General features: G+C 41.2%; 1 protein-coding gene across 5 annotated transcripts in view; it reads right to left on the minus strand.

The window, feature by feature from the left end:
* The window catches only part of LOC132886516 (triple functional domain protein-like), a 340,453-nt gene that overhangs the window by 153,020 nt on the left and 164,562 nt on the right, over positions 1-22,871 (minus strand). For all 5 annotated transcript variants that reach the window (XR_009654705.1, XM_060921223.1, XM_060921224.1 and 2 more), the window contains 4 exons: positions 20,889-21,020; positions 18,174-18,404; positions 7,806-7,928; positions 4,855-5,046 (listed from right to left, as the gene is read on the minus strand). Coding sequence is in view for 4 of the 5 variants with exons in the window: in XM_060921223.1 (XP_060777206.1) it covers positions 4,855-5,046; positions 7,806-7,928; positions 18,174-18,404; positions 20,889-21,020 (678 nt within the window). In the remaining variant the exon portion in view is untranslated. The remainder of the gene's footprint in view (positions 1-4,854; positions 5,047-7,805; positions 7,929-18,173; positions 18,405-20,888; positions 21,021-22,871) is intronic.

Genomic DNA, 22,871 nt, shown 5'->3' on the forward strand with positions numbered 1-22,871 from the left:
AAACAGGAAGCCTCTGCCTCAGATGCTCCGCCCACAGGCCATGGAGCATCTGATATCTTTTGTGCATTTTCTGGCAGCAAACTTCAGGATCTGATTACCTTGCCACACTTCCATGTGCCTGTTTCCAGCAATAAAACAAACCAGTAAACACCACTGTTTTGAGATGATCTTTTCGAAGCATGACGGTTCATGGGATTTGATGGTAAAAAACAGTTTTGGGTGAGTAACTAACAATCAGGAAATACACAAAAAGGTCAAAGGTTAATTGTCTGCTATGTCCATTGAATGGTCTCTTACTGAGTAAATAGATGGTTATCTGCTACATTGAATGACGACACATACCAAATGCTCAAAAGGTAGAACTCTGACTTGCGAGACCAGGTAACGGTCCACAAAATTGAGTAATGACAAATGTCATTTCTCTCAGCTTGTTTTTTCCAGCAACTCGAGGAAGAAGCACACAATGCAGGCACCTCCTTCATTCTGACTCACACATACAGGCCACACCTACTTCATTTTGACTCTCATAAAGAGGCTATGCCTTCACTTTCACTCACACAGAGGCCACGCCTCCTTCATTTTGACTCACACAGAGGCCACACCTCCTTCACTTTGACCATCACATAGAAGCTACACCTCCTTCATTTTGACTCACACACAGAGGCCACTCCTCCTTCATTTTGACTCACACAGAGGCCACACCTTCATTTTCATCAGATGCCACACCCCCTTCATTTTGACTCATAGAGTAGAGTGGGGTAATACGCCCCCGTGGGGTAATACGCCCCCGGCCTGTTTTACCCAAAATAACCACCAGATGGCGCAAAGTTACATTTCTATTGTTGTTATGGACTGGCTTGACAACGGGGATATACAAATATCCACTGTGGATCGCATATCAGCAACGCAGCGGAGAGAAATCAAATTTCATGGTAAGTGATATAATTTTCAGATATCAGTAAAACTGTATTTAGATAGTTGCTATTTCATCAGATATCACAGCTGTGTATGTGGTATGAGTAGACAAGTCAGTACGTTAAAAAAATACATTAGGTATAAAAAGTTGAATCACATTTTGAAAGTAAGACCCTTTTTTGTAAAAGTGTAGTCTGTGGGGTAAAACGCCCCCTTAGTGGCGGGGTAAATGGCCCCCAGGGGGCATCGTTTCCTTTTATCATAATTACTGTATTTCATACATTTCTGAATAGCAGATACATAGTTTTTAATAACATCTCGCTTACCTGGTTGAGTAAAGCAAGTAATTTGAACTTAATATGAAAAATAATTGAAATTAAAAAAAATAAAATTGAAATGTGAAATATAATAAAATAATGCATCTATTCATTAATTCAGGGATATTTTCTTATTTCTTTCACATTATAGGCTTAAGTAAACACTTTTGCTATCCAAACAGCTTTTTTTGAGTGAGGGGGCCTATTGCCCCACCTCAGGGGGCCTTTTACCCCACTGGAGGGGTAAAAGACCCCCTTGGCACAATGTTTGTTTTTGTTAAAAAAAAATTAAGTATTAACTTTAGGCAAACTTTAGGTGGCATTATTGTTCATGTCACTGTTCTCAAAAACTATGATTAAAACTAAACACATGGTTCATTTCAACTTGGAGAAAAACTGAATTTTCCTTAAGGGGGGCTTTTTCCCCCACTCTACTCTACACCTTCATTTTTATCATTGCACAGAGGCCACACCTCCTTCATTTTGACTCACACATAGAGGCCACACCTTCTTGAGCAATGACAAATGTAATTTCTCTGAGCTTTTTTTCCATCAACTCAAGAAAGAAACACACAATGCAGGCAGCTATGAGAGGTAGGCAAATTTAACTGTGCATTAAAAAGCACAGTTACTGACGTTTCTGGGGTGACTGGAAATTAATTTTTTGACAAATTATTTCTGTTGTTGGATTGGAGCACAATGAATAACAGAACATACTTTCATGATTGATTTTTTTTTTGCTTATTCCAGCAGCTTTAAAAGAGCCAGACAGGCTCAAAGATATAAAACAGACCAAGGGAGAAACAGATAGAAGGTAGAAGAGATGGAAGGGAAACTCAGCTTTCCTGGTGCTGTTGCCATCTGCCTGTACTGGCACGACAAGGAAAGTGGAGCTCAAGTCCCAGCAAGTCTGGCGATAGCTTTTTTTTCCTCTCCCCTTATTCCATTCCATCTCAACCTCTCTCAACCTCCTGCCCACAGTCACACATGAACTGAAAACCTGTCCTAGTCTCTATCCTGCAGACAGCAGATGGCTAACCTCATGCCATATGAGCACATTACGATAAGTGTTATTTTATGCTATTTAGTATGGCATCACTTATGATACACAATTATCTTCGCTAATGCATGCAGACCATGAACACAAACAAGGGCAAGAGTCCAGTGTCCATCAACGCGCCAAGAGACTCCAATGGACTTCAGTTTCAAAATAAAGGGGGGAGATTTGGCTCAGCAAATGTTCTGGGTATAATGGAATAACTAACAGTTATTCCATGAAATCAAGTCATACATGAGCTAAAAGCTGACAAGGCACGTAGTACCGAGTTCGCGATCACCCATGTATGACGAGATTGAGTGGAATAACTTTCATTTTATCCACGTTCAGTGGATTTTGAGAAACAGAGCATTTTTATCTCATCTCATCTCATTATCTCTAGCTGCTTTATCCTGTTCCACAGGGTCGCAGGCAAGCTGGAGCCTATCCCAGCTGACTACGGGCGAAAGGCGGGGTACACCCTGGACAAGTCGCCAGGTCATCACAGGGCTGACACATAGACACAGACAACCATTCACACTCACATTCACACCTACGGTCAATTTAGAGTCACCAGTTAACCTAACCTGCATGTCTTTGGACTGTGGGGGAAACCGGAGCACCCGGAGGAAACCCACGCGGACACTGGGAGAACATGCAAACTCCACACAGAAAGGCCCTCGCCGGCCACGGGGCTCAAACCCGGACCTTCTTGCTGTGAGGCGACAGCGCTAACCACTACACCACCGTGTCGCCCAGAGCATTTTTATTTTTCGCAAATTCGATAAATAAAAATTTTATACAAAACGTCCAACAAAATCATTTCTGCTTAGAATGTAAACAAACCAGCAAAATGACAGTAGCAATTTGTGAAAAATAAGACAATCATAATAATTCTTGAAAAATAAAAAAGATACATTCTTACCATCAAATACTTTCATTCCATATTTTGTTGCTTTTTTTTTTTGGGGGGGGGGGGTTTGTTTTCGAATAGAGTTTTTATTTCGTCCTCGGTTGGTTCAGCAACACGCGCCGCCATTTTGTTTTTCTCTACTCATGGTATATGAGTTGATATCCTAGTAGTAGAGTAGCCAATCAGAGCGGACGATTGCTCATATCCAGACTATTCTATCCACATTCACTGGATATGAGCAATCACATGCTCTGATTGGCTACTCTACTACTAGGCTATCAGCTCATATACCGTGAGTAGAGAAAAACAAAATGGCGGAGCGTGTTGCTGAACCAGCCGAGGACAAAATAAAAACTCTATTCGAAAACAAACCCCCCCAAAATACAAAAGCAACAAAATATGGAATGAAAGTATTTGATGGTAAGAATGTACCTTTTTTATTTTTCAAGAATTATTATTATTATTATTATAGGATTTTTCACAAATTGCTCCGGTCATTTTGTCGGTTTGTTTACATTCTAAGCAAAATTATTTTTTCTGACGTTTTGTATAAAGGTTTTATTTATCGAATTTACAAAAAATATAAATAAAAATGCTCTGTTTCTCAAAATCCAGTGAATGTGGATAGAATAAAACAGTTGCGAGAATAAAACTCAAATCTCGTCCTACATGGCTTATAGCCAGCTATCAGCTCATGTACAACTCGATTTCGTGGAATAACTTTATTATTATTATTATTATTACTACAACAACAATGTCCAGTTCTCACATGGCTGGCTTCATCTTTAAAAAATGTTACCATGCAAAGCTGAAATATTTGGTGAAAGTCCATCCATCCATTATCTGTAGCTGCTTATCCTGTTCTACAGGGTCGCAGGCAAACTGGAGCCTATCCCAGCTGACTATGGGCGGGGTACACCCTGGACAAGTCGCCAGATCATTGCAGGGCTGACACACAGAGACAAACAACCATTCACACTCACATTCACACCTACGGTCAATTTAGAGTCACCAGTTAACCTAACCTGCATGTCTTTGGACTGTGGGGGAAACCGGAGCACCCGGAGGAAACCCACGCGGACACGGGGAGAACATGCAAACTCCGCACAGAAAGGCCCTCGTTGGCCACAGGGCTCAAACCCGGACCCTTCTTGCTGTGAGGCAACAGTGCTAACCACTACACCACCGTGCCGCCCATTTGGTGAAAGTATTTGATATAAAAACACCGAATAGATGACAGATGTTGTTGTACACAAGCTGGCCTTAAAATTACTATGGACCACAGTTCCAGATAGACATACAAAGACATAAAAAAGGCACCTTGTCTGACAGCAGTGAGACATTTAGATTTCAGACAGTGAATGCCTTTTAAGAGACACAAGAAAGATAACTATTGCTGTCTACAAGCTGTCAAATTGAATATAAAATTAATATTTATTTATTTCCATATCAGGGCGGAACAGGGCCGACCCTAATTAATCCAGCTTATTATTTATCTCTGGTCAGAAAGAAGTTCTCCTCCAAAATGTTGTTCACAAATTAGATTTGAGAAGTTGTTTCTAATCGCAGAACTGTCTTATCGTTTTAAGGTCTGAGTTAGAATACAACATTTGTGCAGGACTGGTGTCTGATCATAACCGCAGCTTTATAGCATCTTGATGATGCAAACACACCTCCTTGCCATGAGTATGGAAGGCCACGGACATGTCCAGCAGGACTTTTCTCTGCTCCACACGCCTCACAAAGTCCTGGATCCGGTCCTGTAACTGGTGAGCAGCCTGGTAGATCTCTTCTGGGTCACACTCTCCGGTCTGGGCCAGCTGTTCGGCTGCTTCCAGCAGCTTATCAGCGTTAGTGTATGTGTTCTGAAAGAGATTCAAACAGACTCATGTTATACAAGTTAAAAAAAAAAATGTATCAATCAAGCTTTCAATGGGACTTCATTGACTTCCCTAATTTTTCCTCTTGGTTCCTTTCACATCACCTTCTTAAAAGCCGTTCTATTACTTTATTAGCTCCAGTGAAGTTCGTTAGATGACTCCACTGGAGACCCAAAGGAATCGATCCAACATAAGTGCAGAAATCAAATTAAATTCCTCTTATATTCCTCACATAAGACGTAATTGCAAGCTTAAATAGGAAGGTCAGTCATGCGTCAGTAAGAGCTTTCTATTTCAACTGTACACAACCGTAGCCTGCTGTTGTGGTCAATATTAGAGGATTTAGGCAGTGAAGGTAGCAGGAGAAAGTACAACCAGTAGCAAATCCAAACTGACTCATTTAAAGGTCAACTGCTTTTCAGATTTTTCAAGTGTAGGTCATAAAAATAAGTTTCCCTGACACCAAATTATTTTTGTTTAGTGAACCGAAAGCTACCGAATTCGAATCACAGACTTTCAATTTTATTAGGTCTTTTTTTTTAATAGAACAGTTAATGAATTTAGGGCCACGTGGCCGTCTTATTTTTTCCTGCTTCACCATGACCCAATTCAAGATACTACATCATGCATCACGCGGTGGGCTTTCCCCATTTGCTCGAGGCACTGTGGGATACAAATTTGAAACAGGAGAGAAAAATGGAGGACGTGAGTGTGCGAATGAAACGTGAAAGACCGACTACAGTAACGGAAAGCGAGAAGAAAAGACGTGATGTTATATACGAAGGAAAGGAAACGCAGGACCAAACTAATAAATATCGGCGGTCAGCGAGCACCTCGGTGTGATCAGCTGTTCATTTAGTGACAGAATGATGTAACTGTCAGTGCACGGTCAAAGGTAAACCTGCGCATGCACACACGGACTTCCTCTGTCTGCTTGACTGTGCGATGCGAGCGATTTCATGCACATTATTTGCTTTAATTAACTTCCCAGCCACAGAATGGCCTGATATTTTGTGAGATATTACAGAAATAAACATGTATCACAATGACCAAATTTCAGAGGGAACTAAATAGCCTTAAGTAAGCCTTCTGCAGTTATGTAGGAAACAATTACGAAAACACTACCTTTGCTTTGAAATGAAATTGTAAAAAAAAGGAAAAAAGAAAAAGACGTAGTTTATTTGAAGGCAAAATGTATATGTATAGAGCACGAGACAGCTAGTTTGACAAATCCAAGGGTGCCAATACTTTAATCTTAGTTAAATTAGGGAAATTAATTGTGGACAGATTTTATCAGATGATTTTTAAAATTCAATGAAAACACACGGAAGTATGCATTTCCATGTTGAAATATGAAATATTATTCTGTCCACATTCACTGGATATGAGCAATCATGCACTCTGATTGGCTACTCTACTACGAGGATATCGGCTCATATACCGTGAGTAGAGAAAAACAAAATGGTGGAGCGTGTTGCTAAACCAACCGAGGATGAAATAAAAACTCTACTCAAAAACAAAACCCTAAAAATATTTTTTAAAAAAGCGACAAAATACAGAATTAAAATATTTGATGGTAAAAACATCTCATCTCATTATCTCTAGCCGCTTTATCCTGTTCTACAGGGTCGCAGGCAAGCTGGAGCCTATCCCAGCTGACTATGGGCGAAAGGCGGGGTACACCCTGGACAAGTCGCCAGGTCATCACAGAGCTGACACATAGACACAGACAACCATTCACACTCTCATTCACACCTACGGTCAATTTAGAGTCACCAGTTAACCTAACCTGCATGTCTTTGGACTGTGGGGGAAACCGGAGCACCCGGAGGAAACCCATGCAAACTCCACACAGAAAGGCCCTCGCCGGCTGCGGGGCTCAAACCCGGACCTTCTTGCTGTGAGGCGACAGCGCTAACCACTACACCACCGTGCCGCCCTGGTAAGAACGTCTCTTTTTTATTTTTCAAGAATTATCATTATTATAGTATTTTTCACAAATTGCTCCTGTCATTTCGCCGGTTTGTTTATATTCTAAGCGGAAATGATTTTGTTGGACGTTTTGCATAAAGTTTTGATTTATCGAATTTGCAGAAAGTAAAAATAAAAACGCTCTGTTTCTCAAAATCCAGTGAACATGCAGAGAATAAAACAATTATTCCACTCAATCTCGTCGTACATGGATTATAGCCGGCTATCAGCTCATGCACGACTCGATTTTGTCGAATAACTGTTAAATGTTCCACACTCAGCATGTTATATCCTTTGTGCTATAGGGAGCACACACAGTGAATTTGAAACCAGAAAAATTATTGATAGCCATTTGATGGGATCACGCTCTGCCACCACTGACTCAGTGAACACGTCATCCAGCAGCTGAGCGTACAATTAGGTAGCGATTCTGTAATTAATGTGTTTGACCAATCAGTGGAATGCATTAGATCTAGCTCCACCAACATGCCATCGAAATTCAACATGGGTGCTTGAGTTAATCAAAGGAAACACGTCTGATAAAACATAATGACACTGAATTTGATTTACAGAGGAAAAAAAAAGGTTTCAATGACTACTGTTAAAGAGAACAGGTGTTAACATTTGTCATATGCCCTCTTGATATATGTTTAAATCCATAAAGAAAGTAGAGAGTACAGAATTTGGAAAAAGGTCAGAAAATTGTACCGATCACGTCATGATGACATGAGGACAAATAAAGGTAAGTGCATGGCTCTTGTTCTTCTCCTCACCTGTGCCACCTCTTCAAAATCTTCATGGCGTTTCTGCAGAGCCCGAGCTCGGTGCAGTGACTTCCCCACGCCCGTGTGCTTACTGAGGAATGCCTCGCCATGATTCTCGATCCAGTCCAGCACCTGATGAAAGAAGTGTGAGATTGAAGAAGAAGAACAACAACAACAACCACAAGGGGGCTCTTGTGAGTAAAAATGCATCACTTCACACCACACCGCAAAACACCAGCAGACTTGCAGTGAAGTCGCCATGCATCTACTTCAGTGGAATTAGATTTCAGACCACATCATTTTAAGCCTTCGAGACACTCAGTCTGGGACTTTATGGACTTGTAAAGCTGCATAGCGTTTCACAGACAGGCACCGTGTGTGGAAATGTGTTGCATTTCAGAAGGAACTGATCTTACCACTACGAGGCCTCTGAAATGTCAATGAGGTTCTTTAGCCTTTTACTCAGCAAAGACAATCAAGGCATGTGCTGTTATAGGAAAATCATTCATGACAGGGTGGTGGGATGCTCTTACTAACATGAAGTTGATTATTTTCCAATAATAGCGTTCCCTGAACTGTACATTAAAAATGCCATTATACACTAATGACTCGTCTTTAAAGACACACTAACACTAACGGTTTAGGACCTGCTTTTATTATAACCCAACTCCGAAGGATTTTTTACCTCTTTTTTACTGGTTTTTACCTCTGTCTGTCAGTCCGAAACACCCTTTTTCTCAGCAGCCACAGATCATAGCCACTTGGTACTTGGTACCAAAATTCGGTGGTGTTTACATTAGACCGTATCCATCTCGTTTTCATCGCGGATGCACTGTCCGTCTACATTAAAACGCCGGGAAACGACTCCACAGGCAGAACAACTTGAATCTGCCAGGGCCCATGTATTCAACCCAGTTCGTATCTGATCCGGTGCTGTGTAAACATTGAGGAACGAGGAAATGCTGTGCTGAGCTCTAGCTGACGTCGTCATTGGACAACGTCACTGTGACATCCACCTTCCTGATTCGCTGGCGTTGGGATCACACACACAGCGGCTCAGTCCCGAATCACTGCTCGTGCGCTTCACTCGCGCGCTCTGTGAGCTGCGCAGGGCCGGAGTGCGCACCCTCCAGAGGGCACTCACTGTTCAGGGAGGAGTGATTTGGAGCGCAGGAGGAAGCGCTGAGCCGCACTGAGGTTTATTTACACATTTCAACTTATTTACCTCCTTCAGGCGCTTAAACAGTGAGAACATGAACATCACAGCCAGGTGTGTTTATCTGCTGGAGAAGGTGTTCGCTTGCCATCCTTCCACTTGCAAGTGGTGAGTGACTTGCGCATGCCCGATATGCACTGGGATCATGTGACGTGCCGTCTAATTAGTCATGTGATTAGCGTATCCGTGTATTGGCGTTGCTGTGTGCACGCGAATCGTGTATTGGCGTTGCTGTGCACGCGAATCGTTTTAAAAACGTTAATCTGATGATCCGCTGATACGGTCTAATGTAAACACCACCTTCAGCTTGGGGTTCTATACCATCTGTCCCACAGCCACTGAATGTTTTTACGAGACATCTCGGGTGGATTTACAAAATTTTCATAACATTTTTCTCAGCAACTACAAACCACAACTACTTGATATTTGGTACTGAGCTTCAGCTTGGGGTTTTATACTGTGTATACCATTTTCAGGTCTGTCGCACATCGACTTCCTGTTTACTGACCGAATGTATTTACGAAACATACACTACCGTTCAAAAGTTTGGGGTCACCCAGACAATTTTGTGTTTTCCATGAAAAGTCACACTTTTATTTACCACCATAAGTTGTAAAATGAATAGAAAATATAGTCAAGACATTTTTCTGGCCATTTTGAGCATTTAATCGACCCCACAAATGTGATGCTCCAGAAACTCAATCTGCTCATGGAAGGTCAGTTTTATAGCTTCTCTAAAGAGCTACCGGTAAACTGTTTTCAGCTGTGCTAACATGATTGTACAAGGGTTTTCTAATCATCCATTAGCCTTCTGAGGCAATGAGCAAACACATTGTACCATTAGAACACTGGAGTGAGAGTTGCTGGAAATGGGCCTCTATACACCTATGGAGATATTGCACCAAAAACCAGACATTTGCAGCTAGAATAGTCATTTACCACATTAGCAATGTATAGAGTGTATTTCTGATTAGTTTAAAGTGATCTTCATTGAAAAGAACAGTGCTTTTCTTTCAAAAATAAGGACATTTCAAAGTGACCCCAAACTTTTGAACGGTAGTGTATAGGGTGGATTTTGACGCTATTTCAAGAAACAAAATGCTATTTCAAAATGTCAGTTTACCAGGATGCTATATGAAATCCCTGGGGAGAACACTGCTCTTTACTTACTTGTTTCAGGGTTAATTATTTGTTGAAGTTAGCATTCATAATAAGTGTCCTATTCCTTCGATTGCTTGCATTCTGATATAAGCGAGACCGGGGGTATACCTAAGTGAGCAATAGCTCAGAGTTAATCTTGTTGCTCAGTGTTTTGTGAATTAGTCTTACAAAAGCATTTTAAAGTGTTTGTCTCAAAGTGTTTGTGAATACAGCCCCAGTGCTGTATTCATTATAGCGCCTTTAATCTGCCTCATTGTGGCATATGGGATTCTGAACGTTTCCATGTGCATGTGCGGGTGAGCGTGTGTGTATGTCATGCATGGTGGATTAATATGAAAGAAGAGAAGGAGGCCATTTGCCGTACAGATGTGTTGCATGGGGGACCCCTTCGCCTGCATTATTTTATGGGGCATACAATCGATGTTATGAGTCTAATGAACAAAGTTACCATGGTAACCTTTATGGAACACATGTGTGTGTTCGTAAAGGAAGGTTTGGGTGAAACACAGAGTGAAAGAGTGATAGAAATTCCAGTAGCTATCATTACGTCGACCTGACGGGTTTGCATTTCTCATGCTCATGAGCTGCTTTGATGATTTGCCCTGAATCCCATTCATACAGTCTTATTATTCCACACACGCTGGAGCACAAAGAGTCTGCTCCTGCTAGATAAGTCAAAGAAATGCAGTTTTGTTCATTCAAGGACCTCCTGGGGCATTGTGACATGAAGGTGTACCATCCAAAATTTAGTGATGGGCATACAGAGAGACTAGAATAAAATAAAATAAAATAAAAGAACGCTATCCATAAAAGCCAAGCATTTTGAAGGGTTGGTATGTATGGAAGAATTTAAAGCCATGTTAAGTTAGAGAAGCTCAGCTCAAACCTGAAAAAGAAACAAGTCTGGCTTTTCAAAGACTTCCGCTTTAACTTGTACACCTACTCATTTATAAAATCATCCAATCATTCAATCACGACGCAGCAGCACAAAACATAAAATCATACAAATACAGGTCAAGCCTTTCAGTTAATCAAGCATCAGAATAGGGAACAATTTTGGATCTGTACCCATGACTGTATCAGATTCCTGTTGCTGGCTGACAGGAGTGGAACCCAATGTGGTCTTCTGCTGTTGTAGCCCACCGACTACAAGGTTTGACATTTTGTGAATGCGGAGAAGTTTTTCTGTTCACCACGGTTGTAAAAAGTGATTATATGATTTACTACATCCTTCTTGGCCATTTTCCTCTCTTTGACCTCTCTCATCAACAAGGCATTTCCATCTACACAACCGTCACTTGTTTTTCACACCAATCTGTGTAAACTCTAGAGCAGGGTTTCTCAATCACTGGGCTGCGGCCAGGGGCGGCACGGTGGTGTAGTGGTTAGCGCTGTCGCCTCACAGCAAGAAGGTCCGGGTTCGAGCCCCGTGGCCGGCGAGGGCCTTTCTGTGTGGAGTTTGCATGTTCTCCCCGTGTCCACATGGGTTTCCTCCGGGTGCTCCGGTTTCCCCCACAGTCCAAAGACATGCAGGTTAGGTTAACTGGTGGCTCTAAATTGACCGTAGGTGTGAATGGTTGTCTGTGTCTATGTGTCAGCCCTGTGATGACCTGGCGACTTGTCCAGGGTGTACCCCGCCTTTTGCCCGTAGTCAGCTGGGATAGGCTCCAGCTTGCCTGTGACCCTGTAGAACAGGATAAAGCAGCTACAGATAATGAGATGAGATGAGACGGGCTGCGGCCCACTAAGCGCCATCTAGTGGGACGCAAATTTTTTTTCCAAGTTGAAGCTAATTTTTCCTCGTAGTCAGGTACAATTGATGGGTTGCATCTGACGTCACATCCGCCTCATTAAGCTATGGTCACACTACAGCTCGTAAAGCTTTGTGATGGGTTATCGATGAAAATGAAGCGTTTTGGTGGCGATATATACATGAGCTAAAAGTGGTGGTCACACGGTCGGTGAACACGACTGATGTGCCTTTGCACTCTTGAGTCTGGCACAAATCAGCACGTGCAGATACAGAAGCTGTTTTCACAGCGGCTTTGCGAAGTATTATCATTATCACGGTCACGTTTGTTTCTAGCCATGTTTATAACGCTATTTAAATACTCTGCTTTCTGTTTTGCGTTTGTAAAGAAAACACTTGGAGGACGCTCTGGACACTAAAGGCCTCTGCATGCTCTTGCGACAAGGCTTTCGCAGATAGCTTTTCGCAGACAGTTGTAATTTATCGTTCAGCGGGGAGTAATAGGCGTGCGCGAAGTTATTCACTGGCACAACGCAAGGGGGCGCGAAGTCGCTAGGAGTAGTTGGTGGGTGTGGTTAGTGGAGTGTTTATCCCCCAGTTACTTATAATGACTAGAACTTTTTTTTTTTTATAATGACTAGAACTGGAGTCGTATAGATGTACGTACTTCCTCAATCAACCGCTCTTCATGCTGCTCCATCTTCGCTCGTGTTTTTAAAAATGCCGGTCGTGAAAACAAACCAAACCGGGAAAGTAGGGAAGCGGAAGTGCGTGTACAGCGGGTAGAGTGGACCAATCAGAGCCCTCTTGTCTGCAGCGCTGTCTGCGAGGCTTCTGCGGTGGTCACAATTTTTGGGAGGTGCGCGCAGAGCATCTGCGAAGGTGGGGGGGCTACGCAGACACTGTCTGCGACGCCATCTGTGAGGACTGGGTTGTCAGCATAAATTGGCCTTTACAGTAATGCATTTATGCTTGAGGACTACAGTTGACTTGCTAACTTTCGGACTGCAGTTGTCATGAACGGTTTTGCGCTCAAGTTTCCATCAATGAACAGTTTATAACTTCAACAAAACAGACTTTGTGTTAAAACTATAATGATTTTCCTGGTTTCACAGTTATACTTTGTGATGCTATAGGACACTGTTATAGAAGCGAGTTATTTAGAATCACGCTATCTGTTATCACCCAAATGAGGATGAGTTCCCTTTTGAGTTTGGTTTCTCTCAAGGTTTCTTCCTCAGGTCGCCAGAGGGAGTTTTTCCTTGACACTGTCACCACAGGCTTGCTCATTGGGGATAAAATTAGCTCATGTTTAAAGTCTTTAACTCTCTGTAAAGCTGCTTTGCAACAATGTCTGTTGTGAAAAGCGCTATACAAATAAACTTGACTTAAAGATGTCTACCGCCATCTTGTAGTGTCCTGATCCCCAGATTTTTAACCCAGCCACATATAAAAAGTTGTAAGCCTCCATGCTTTTCCAGGTTTTCATCTGTTTCTCCATGTAGAATGATGTCTGCAGTACCGAGTAGTTTGAGATGTCGGGGAACTCAACGGATGGATGATTTTCCAACTCACAGGAAAAATCCCTCTTTGTTAGCATGTAAGGATCTATCCCATTGAGTGGTTTCTATATCCACTTCTTTTGAGTGTACTTTTTTAATGGGCCTCAACTCGTATGAATAGGTAGGCCTCAAAGCAGAAAAGGCTGAGAACCCCTGCTCAAGATACTGTTGTGTATGAAAATCCCAGGAAAATCAGCCGTTTCTGAAATACTCAAACCAGCCCATTTAATACCAACAACCAAGCAACGGTTAAAGTCACAAAGACCACATTTTTTCTTAATTCTGATGTTTGATGTGAACGTTAACTGAAGCTCTTGACCTGTAATATAAACCACAAATCAGAAAAAGTTAGGATGGTCTGGAAAATGTAAATAAAAAAGAAAGCAGCGATTTCTAAATTTACTTTGACTTGTAGTTCATTGCAGACAGAATGAACCCAAGATTTTTCATGTTTTCTGGTCAACTTCATTTCATTTGTTAATACACATCCATTCATGCATTTCAAACCTGCAACACATTCCAAAAAAGTGGGGATGGAGGCAGTTTAGCATGAGTAATGAGGTAAAACAATGTGACTTGAAACAAGTGATGTCAACAGGTGATTATAATCACAATTTGGTACAAAATCAGTACCCAGGAAAGATCTAGTCTTTGAGGAGCAAAGATGGCTTGAGGATCTCCAGTTTGTCAACAAATGTATGAGAAAATAATTGAAATGTTTAAAAACAAAATGTTCCTCATTTCGCCCTCTACAGTACATAATATCATGAAACGATTCAAGGAATCTGGAGGAATTTCAGTGCGTAAAGGGCAAGGGCCCAAGCCTAAGCTGAACACCCGTGATCTCTGATCCCCCAGTTGGCACTGCATCAAGAGCCGTCATTCATCAAAAGCTGATAGAACCACATGGGCTAGGGATTACTTTGGCAAACCTTTGTCAAGCACAACAATAAAGAGTTACATCCATGAATGCCAGTTAAAATGTGACTGTGCAAAAAAGGAAGCGTTATGTTAATTGTGTCCAGAAGCGCCGTTGACTTCTCAGAGGTATCTGGGCTGCATCATCACACAGTGGAAACGTGTATTATGGTCAGACAAATCAGTGTTCCAGGTCTTTTCTGGAACTAATGGATGTTTTGTGCTCTGGACCATCCAGACTGTTACCAGGGACAAGTCCAAAAGCCAGGGTGTGTCATGGTATGGGGTTGTGTCAGTGCCCTTGGAAAAGGTAACTTCTACTCCTGTGATGGCAGCATAAATGCAGAAAAGTACACTGAGATTTTGGACCAACATATGCTGCCTTTATGATGACATTCAGTGATATTTCAACACGACAATGCAAAACCACATTCTGCACACATTACAAAGGCATGGCTGTGGAAGAAGAGGGTGCCTGTCCTCTCTGTCCCCAAAAGAGAACGTGTGGCGAATTTTGAAACAAAAAAATATGACAATGACAACCCCATACTGTTGCACACCTTAAGACCTGTTTGCAAGAAGAATGGGACAAAAATAACACCTGAAACACTTCATTACTTGGTGTCTTCAGTCCCTAAACATCTTTTAAGTGTTGTGAGAAGAAATGGCAATATTACAGAGTGGTGAATACTTTATCATCCCAACGATTTTTGACGTGTTGCAAGAAACAAAAGTGATGTGTTTATTTTGAGGAAAAAACCCCCACAAAAAACAAAAAGATTCATGAGGTGAAGCATCAAATAATGTGCTGTTGTACTGTTCTGAGTGCAATATGGGTCAACGATTATTTGCAAGTCATTGTTTTCAGTTCAACACACCATTATAATTTTGGGTTTATATAAATTTATATATCCATGCTCGTATGGTAAACTAGGGTTTTGCTTCATGGTTTTACTTGGCACTCATACAATAAAGGACATTGGAAATATTATATACTTAGGCTGTGTCCCAAACCAAATAGTATGTCATAACCCCAACAAACGTATGGGTTTTGAAAGCCAGCTTGAAATTCTCATTGTATGTTGATTAATTGTTTCTCTTGCAACTAATGCATGTTATGAAATATTCATTGGTGAGCAGCGAATAATAGCTTGTTTGTACCTAAGTGAGTGGAATTCCCAAATTCTATATCCAGGTAGCTTTCCTATTAAAATCAGTGCATGTGCCAGTGTTGTAGTCGAGTCACTAAACCTCGAGTCTGAGTCCAGTCTTGAGTCCCCAGTGTTCAAGTCCGAGTCAAGTCCAAGTCATTAAAGAAAATTTGGTGTCGAGTCCACTATTGATGTGAGTCGAATCGGAGAACAAGACTCCAACTGCACTATTTGACGGTGGCTGTTGCTACCTTTATGTGAAACCATCTCTGCTACGGTGTTGGACTAATGTTACTGCTTGATTGCCCCGTTTTAGTAAATAGGCTACAGATAAAAAGCTTGTTCAGCACTCAGCAAGCCCCACCCACTATCAACAGGGCAAATAACATGAGAGAGGGTTAACACAAGCTACAACCCTGATTCCAAAAAAGTTGGGGCAAAGTACAAATTGTAAATAAAAACGGAATGCAATGATGTGGAAATTTCAAAATTCCATATTTTATTCAGAATAGAACATAGATGACATATCAAATGTTTAAACTGAGAAAATGTATCATTTAAAGAGAAAAATTAGGTCATTTTAAATTTCATGACAACAACACATCTCAAAAAAGTTGGGACAAGGCCATGTTTACCACTGTGAGACATCCCCTTTTCTCTTTACAACAGTCTGTAAACGTCTGGGGACTGAGGAGACAAGTTGCTCAAGTTTAGGGATAGGAATGTTAACCCATTCTTGTCTAATGTAGGATTCTAGTTGCTCAACTGTCTTAGGTATTTTTTGTCGTATCTTCCATTTTATGATGCGCCAAATGTTTTCTATGGGTGAAAGATCTGGACTGCAGGCTGGCCAGTTCAGTACCCGGACCCTTCTTCTATGCAGCCATGATGCTGTAATTGATGCAGTATGTGGTTTGGCATTGTCATGTTGAAAAATGCAAGGTCTTCCCTGAAAGAGACGTCATCTGGATGGGAGCATATGTTGCTCTAGAACCTGGATATACCTTTCAGCATTGATGGTGTCTTTCCAGATGTGTAAGCTGCCCATGCCACACGCACTAACGCAACCCCATACCATCAGAGATGCAGGCTTCTGAACTGAGCACTGATAACAACTTGGGTCGTCCTTCTCCTCTTTAGTCCGAATGACACGGCGTCCCTGATTTCCATAAAGAACTTCAGATTTTGATTGGTCTGACCACAGAACAGTTTTCCACTTTGCCACAGCCCATTTTAAATGAACCTTGGCCCAGAGAAGACGTCTGCGCTTCTGGATCATGTTTAGATACAGCTTCTTCTTTGAACTATAGAGTTTTAGCTGGCAACGGCGGATGGCACGGTGAATTGTGTTCACAGATAATGTTCTCTGGAAATATTCCTGAGCCCATTTTGTGATTTCCAATACAGAAGCATGCCTGTATGTGATGCAGTGCCGTCTAAGGGCCCGAAGATCACGGGCACCCAGTATGGTTTTCTGGCCTTGACCCTTACGCACAGAGATTCTTCCAGATTCTCTGAATCTTTTGATGATATTATGCACTGTAGATGATGATATGTTCAAACTCTTTGCAAGTTTACACTGTCAAACTCCTTTCTGATATTGCTCCACTATTTGTCGGCGCAGAATTAGGGGGATTGGTGATCCTCTTCCCATCTTTACTTCTGAGAGCCGCTGCCACTCCAAGATGCTCTTTTTATACCCAGTCATGTTAATGACCTATTGCCAATTGACCTAATGAGTTGCAATTTGGTCCTCCAGCTGTTCCTTTTTTGTACCTTTAACTTTTCCAGCCTCTTATTGCCCCTGTCCCAACTTTTTTGAGATGTGTTGCTGTCATGAAATTTCAAATGAGCCAATATTTGGCATGAAATTTCAAAATGTCTCACTTTCGACATTTGATATGTTGTCTATGTTCTATTGTGAATACAATATCAGTTTTTGAGATTTGTAAATTATTGCATTCCGTTTTTATTTACAATTTGTTCTTTGTCCCAACTTTTTTGGAATCGGGGTTGTAGTTGATCGGTCAGCAAGCAACCCTGCTATCAACAGAGCAATGAACATAGCGTGTCACTTCCTTCTCTGAGTGTAATCTTGCCAAATGACGATTGAAGTTCGAGGTTGTCCCCGTCGTCTCCTCGATAGTTCTTCTACATATGGAACACATAGCAGTGCATTTTTTTCCCACTGCATGAGAAGTCTGTATAAGCAAAGCGGACAATCCTGGGGCGTTCTCTCCAGGCATTTTAGCGCCATTAACGTTAGTTTATTTATGAACAGGTGAATGTGCATTCTCTTGCACGAAATTAGGTTAAAAATTAATGTAGATTTAAATATCTTATGCCAAATTATTATGGCATGTTACAAAAATCGGAGTCCTCGTCTCCAATTTATGAGTCCGAATGCAGTTAATGCACGAGTCTGAATCCAAGTCTGAGTCATCAGTGCTCAAGTCCAAGTCAAGTCACCAGTCCTTAAAATTAGGGCACGAGTCGGATTCGAGTACTACAAGCCTGGCATGTGCTACAAAAGAATATACTCTTCCCATCTGCAGTCAGTCTAATTAATCTAAACGACTTGGTCCTGATTGCACCAAGGCTGATTAGATGATGGTGTACCTGTTGCACATCTTGTTGGAAGACACAGAGCTGCAGGCGCTGGTGCAGGCGGAGTTTGCGGTGCTGCCAGATGTTCTCCAGCTGTCGCTGATGGTGCAGCACCTCATGGATGATGTCCAGGACGTGGTTCACTGCCTTGGAGTAGTTGGCTGATGCTGTTAATGAATCAGCGCTGCCTTGAGTCAAAGGGCGCTGGAGTTTGTCCAACAGGGCTTTCCCATCTTGACTCACCTGCAGAAAGAGGGTTCAGTGTGATTTCCTAGAGTGGCCCGATATGGTACCTTTTTTTCATTTTTTTGAAAATTTTTGCTTGTTTTCAGTTCAAAGTTGAGAGAAAAAAAATTTAAGGAAAAACTTACAATGGCCTGGTTGCAGAAGCATGCACACCCCTTATTTTGGCATAAGAGCCTAACATCTTTGTACATCTTAATTTGGAAATTTTTATTCCACTCTTCCTTTCAAAAAGTTCTCCAGGTGTATCAAATTGCAAGGCCTGTGCACAGCCCTCTTCATGTCATTCCATAGGTTCCCTCTGTTTTGACTCAAGACCAATCCATGCTAAAGAGAAGCAGCCCCATAACATGATGCTGCCACAACCATGCTTCACTGTAGGTATGGTGTTTCTTCGGTGGTAAGCCGTCTTGTTTTTCTTATCTTTCTATCCCTGTCATCCATGCTTTGCAAGCTCTTTGAGGAGCATGGCTTCAGCATTCGGATCTTACAGAAACATTCACAAGATTCACTTCACTGTTGAGAGGTGTATGATAATTACTTTTGAATGAGTTTGAATGTGATTGGATAATTCTGATCTCAGTCACAAACCACATTCTGAAAGGGTTTACACACCAATGCAACCAGTTTATTGTAAGTTTGTTGTTTTTCTGAAAAGATTTCTTTGTGTTTTTGAGCTGAATTTTGTTCTTTGCGGTCACGTTAAAGGTGGAAACAGAGTTGACATGATTTATCTTCATTTCATTATTATTATTTTTTACATCCCAAAAACCTGCAGTTTTAACAGGGGTGTGAAGACTTTTATATCCACTGTAGTGAGTTGTTAGCTTCCTTTTTGCTCATCTGCCCAAAAGCTAGTACAAAACCGAGCATGTAACGTAAATCAAACAACCACTTTTCACACTGATTAGTGCGTTATGTTTTGTTTCAGTAGTTCGCTTTAGAATATCTATCTATCTATCTATCTATCTATCTATCTATCTATCTATCTATCTATCTATCTATCTGATATAGAGACGAATGTTTTACTGAGAAATACGCCACTCATATTTTTCATCTGAACTACATCCAGGATATTGAGTAACATATTTTTCAATATGCTCACTCGTGAGGATATCAATGAATTGTTTTGATACATTTGCATACCTTCTGTTTTGTGAATCTGTCTATAAAATTAAAAGAAAATCACACGTTGGGTTGAAGATATGAAGTTTATCTTCTCGTGCTGAAAAACTCGTATTTTTCACATGAAATACATCCCGGACTTGGATGATGTCACTCGCGGTGTTTTCCCATTGACCGGACACGCGTTGTCAAAATGGCAAAGCGAATCAAAATAAAAATTATTTTGATTAAACTTTTTTGTGGATGTGTCTTTACAATAAAAAAGATATTACACCATGGCACGAAGATATGAACTTTATCTTCTCGTACTGAAAAATAAATATTTCACTTGTTCGCTGTGCTCACTTGTGAAAAATGTTCACCACTCAAAGATAAAGCTTATATTTTCGCACCACTGTGTAATTCTTTTTCTCTCTCTATTTTTTTTTTAATTAGTATAGACTACCATTTCACTTCAGAACTAAAAATACACTCGACAGTTCACAAGCAACAATAGTACTAGTTGCAACACAGCCACAAGAGACAAACCACAAGTGACATAAGTGACTTATTGTTGTAACTGTTAGGTCGGACTTGAAATAGCGCAAACGACAATAAAAAACAACAACAACACCAACAACAACAAACCACCATCCAAAGGAGGGTAAAGGCCCGGTCCCACAATACCGATACAGATAACTACAGCTATGATGGTAACTATAAATAAATCAGTCCCCTCCAGTTTATGTGGTTCATGGTCACATCAGACCGATAACGATACCTATAGCCCAGGCCTGGGTTTATCCGTATCGGTGAGATTGCTTCTGGAGCCATTTTTCCAGGTCTGGACCTGATCCGATAAAACAGCTAACCAATCAGGTAATTGTTTACATGTGACATTGTCTGAGCACGTGCTATTTTTCCCAAACATCTTTGTACATCCTTGTTGTATCATGAAATCACAGAAAATAAAAATATAATACAAAGCACGGATCTTTTATTCACGGGTATGTGATTTTCCGTTAAATATCAATAGTTAAACTCCGTAACCACTCTGTATTTTGAATACTTTTTTTTATTATATATCCATAATCCGTGACCTATCCGTGTTATATCAACCAATGGAGTATGTGCATGGGTTGTTTTGAAGTCCAAGCTGTACAGTATGACCCGGAATAATGTGCTACTACTTGGAAAAAACTTCCATGACTATTCTTATTTCCCTGAGTGGCAGGACCAACTGATATTATCGTCGGGATTATAGTTGTGGTGTGACTGCTCCAGACTGGAACTAAATTCAGGCATAGTCATAGTTGTAGTTATAGGTACAGTTATGGTGTTGTGGGACCGGGCCCTACAACAAACTAAAAGAATCGGTACCTCTGAGTAAGCAGCTGTGACGTGTTCGTAGAGACTTTGGTGGCGGTGAATGGTATCTTCCATGTCCTGTAGCTCTGAGGGGAGTTCACCCTCACCACATGCCTTACACCACGACTCTACATTACTCAGGTACTGGAAAAGAGGATATGGAAAATAAGCACTATTAGCAATAAACAAAAAGCACATTGCCACTCAAATGCTCAAATGAACCTCAGAAATAAACGCCATTGCGTTGAGCACAAAGTGAATTGTGTTCATATTTTTGCCAGCAACAAAAAACAGAGATTTGGCTGAAACTCTGTGTGAAAACATTTCTTTTATGACAAATGTAATACAGTCATGTGAAAAAGAAAGTACACTCGCTTTCAAGTCCAGGTTTTAAGTGTCAGGACATAATAAAAAAATCATCTGGCCTTTACCAGGTCTTAAAATTATGCAAATACAACCTCAGATGACCAATAACACATGACATATTCACCCTTTATTTAGCACAAAGTAAGCCAAAAATGCAGTAGCAGTGTGTGAAAAATTAAGTATACCCTTACTGCTTCCATAGAAATTATGAAGGCAATTAGCAGCCAAGTGTTGCTGATCAAATTAATCTGATTAATTGATCAGCAAGTGTGGCCACCTCTTAAAAAGCAGAAGTTTTGGCAGTGTGCTGGTCTGGAACACTCAGGTGTATGTTAACACAATGCCAAGGAGGAAAGACATCAGCAATGATCTTAGGCCCTGTCCACACGGCAACGGATTCAGGTGAATCTGATAAAATTGTTTATCGTTTCGGCCTGGCGTCCACACGGCACCGGCGTTTTGGGTGCCCAAAACGAAATCTTTTGAGAACGGGTTCCAGAGTGGAAAGATCTGGCAACGGCGCCGTTGCGAAGTCATCTGGATGAGTAGAACGGATTTGTTTACAATGACGTCACAACCACATGTGCTTCATGCCGGGTAGAAGTGTAACGAACTCGATGCGAGTTGTCAACAAATCCTATAACTTGGTTCATGAAACGCGCTTACAAAATATTTTCACTGTGAATATTTATTGTGTAATGGTGCAAAGTGAGAGAGAGAGAGAGAGTGAGAGTCAATCCCGCCAGCAAAAATAGGGAAAAAAAGGAGCGATCTCACCTCTTCAGATGTTGGTTTAAGTCCTACAATACATTCCTCAAAAAGGGCGTAGAAGAACAAATTAATCCATCAACGTGTAGCATTCAATTTATTCCGGACCATTAAAGACGCCGCCTTCCGCGTAGAATCATACGTCATCCTCGCCGCCATATTGGATGGGTCAAAGCGGAGAATAAAGATGCCTCATTCATGTGCTGCATTTAACTGTACCAACAGGTTTGCCGTCCAAACGAGATCACATGGGATTACCTTTCACAGGTGAGACTGGAAAAATACTTTTCATTGTATTTGGTCATTATAACGTAATTTTACAAACAGATTTTTCTGACTTTGTGGCTAATATGAAGTCTCGCGCATAATAGTTTATGTGCATGCGTCCTTACTTCTTCTATTGTTCTGGTGTCTCCGAAGGGACCGTCTTACAGCACCCCTAGAGGTGTGGCATGTGTATTGCATCGTTTTCAGCAAGCGTTGCGTTGCCATATGTACCTGATATTTTACTGATCCGTTGCCCATGTGGACGCGATATTTTTTTAATAACATCTCATTGCCGTTGTCGTGTGGATGTAGCCTTAGAGAAGCAATTGTTGCTGCACAGCAGTCTGGGAAGGGATATAAGGCCATTTCCAAACAATTTGAAATCCATCATTCTACTGTGAGAAAGATTATTCAGAAGTGGAAAACGTTTAAGACAGCTGACAATCTTCCCAGGAGTGGACATCCCAGCAAATTTACTCCAAGGTCAGACTGTGCAATGCTCAGAGAAATTGCAAAAAAAAATAAAGAACTACATCTAGGACAGTACAGGCCACAGTTAGCATGACAGTTAAAGTTAAAGTTCATGACAGTACA

The sequence above is a fragment of the Neoarius graeffei genome, chromosome 5 (genome assembly GCF_027579695.1).
Source record: "Neoarius graeffei isolate fNeoGra1 chromosome 5, fNeoGra1.pri, whole genome shotgun sequence".
NCBI classification, from domain to species: Eukaryota; Metazoa; Chordata; class Actinopteri; order Siluriformes; family Ariidae; genus Neoarius; species Neoarius graeffei.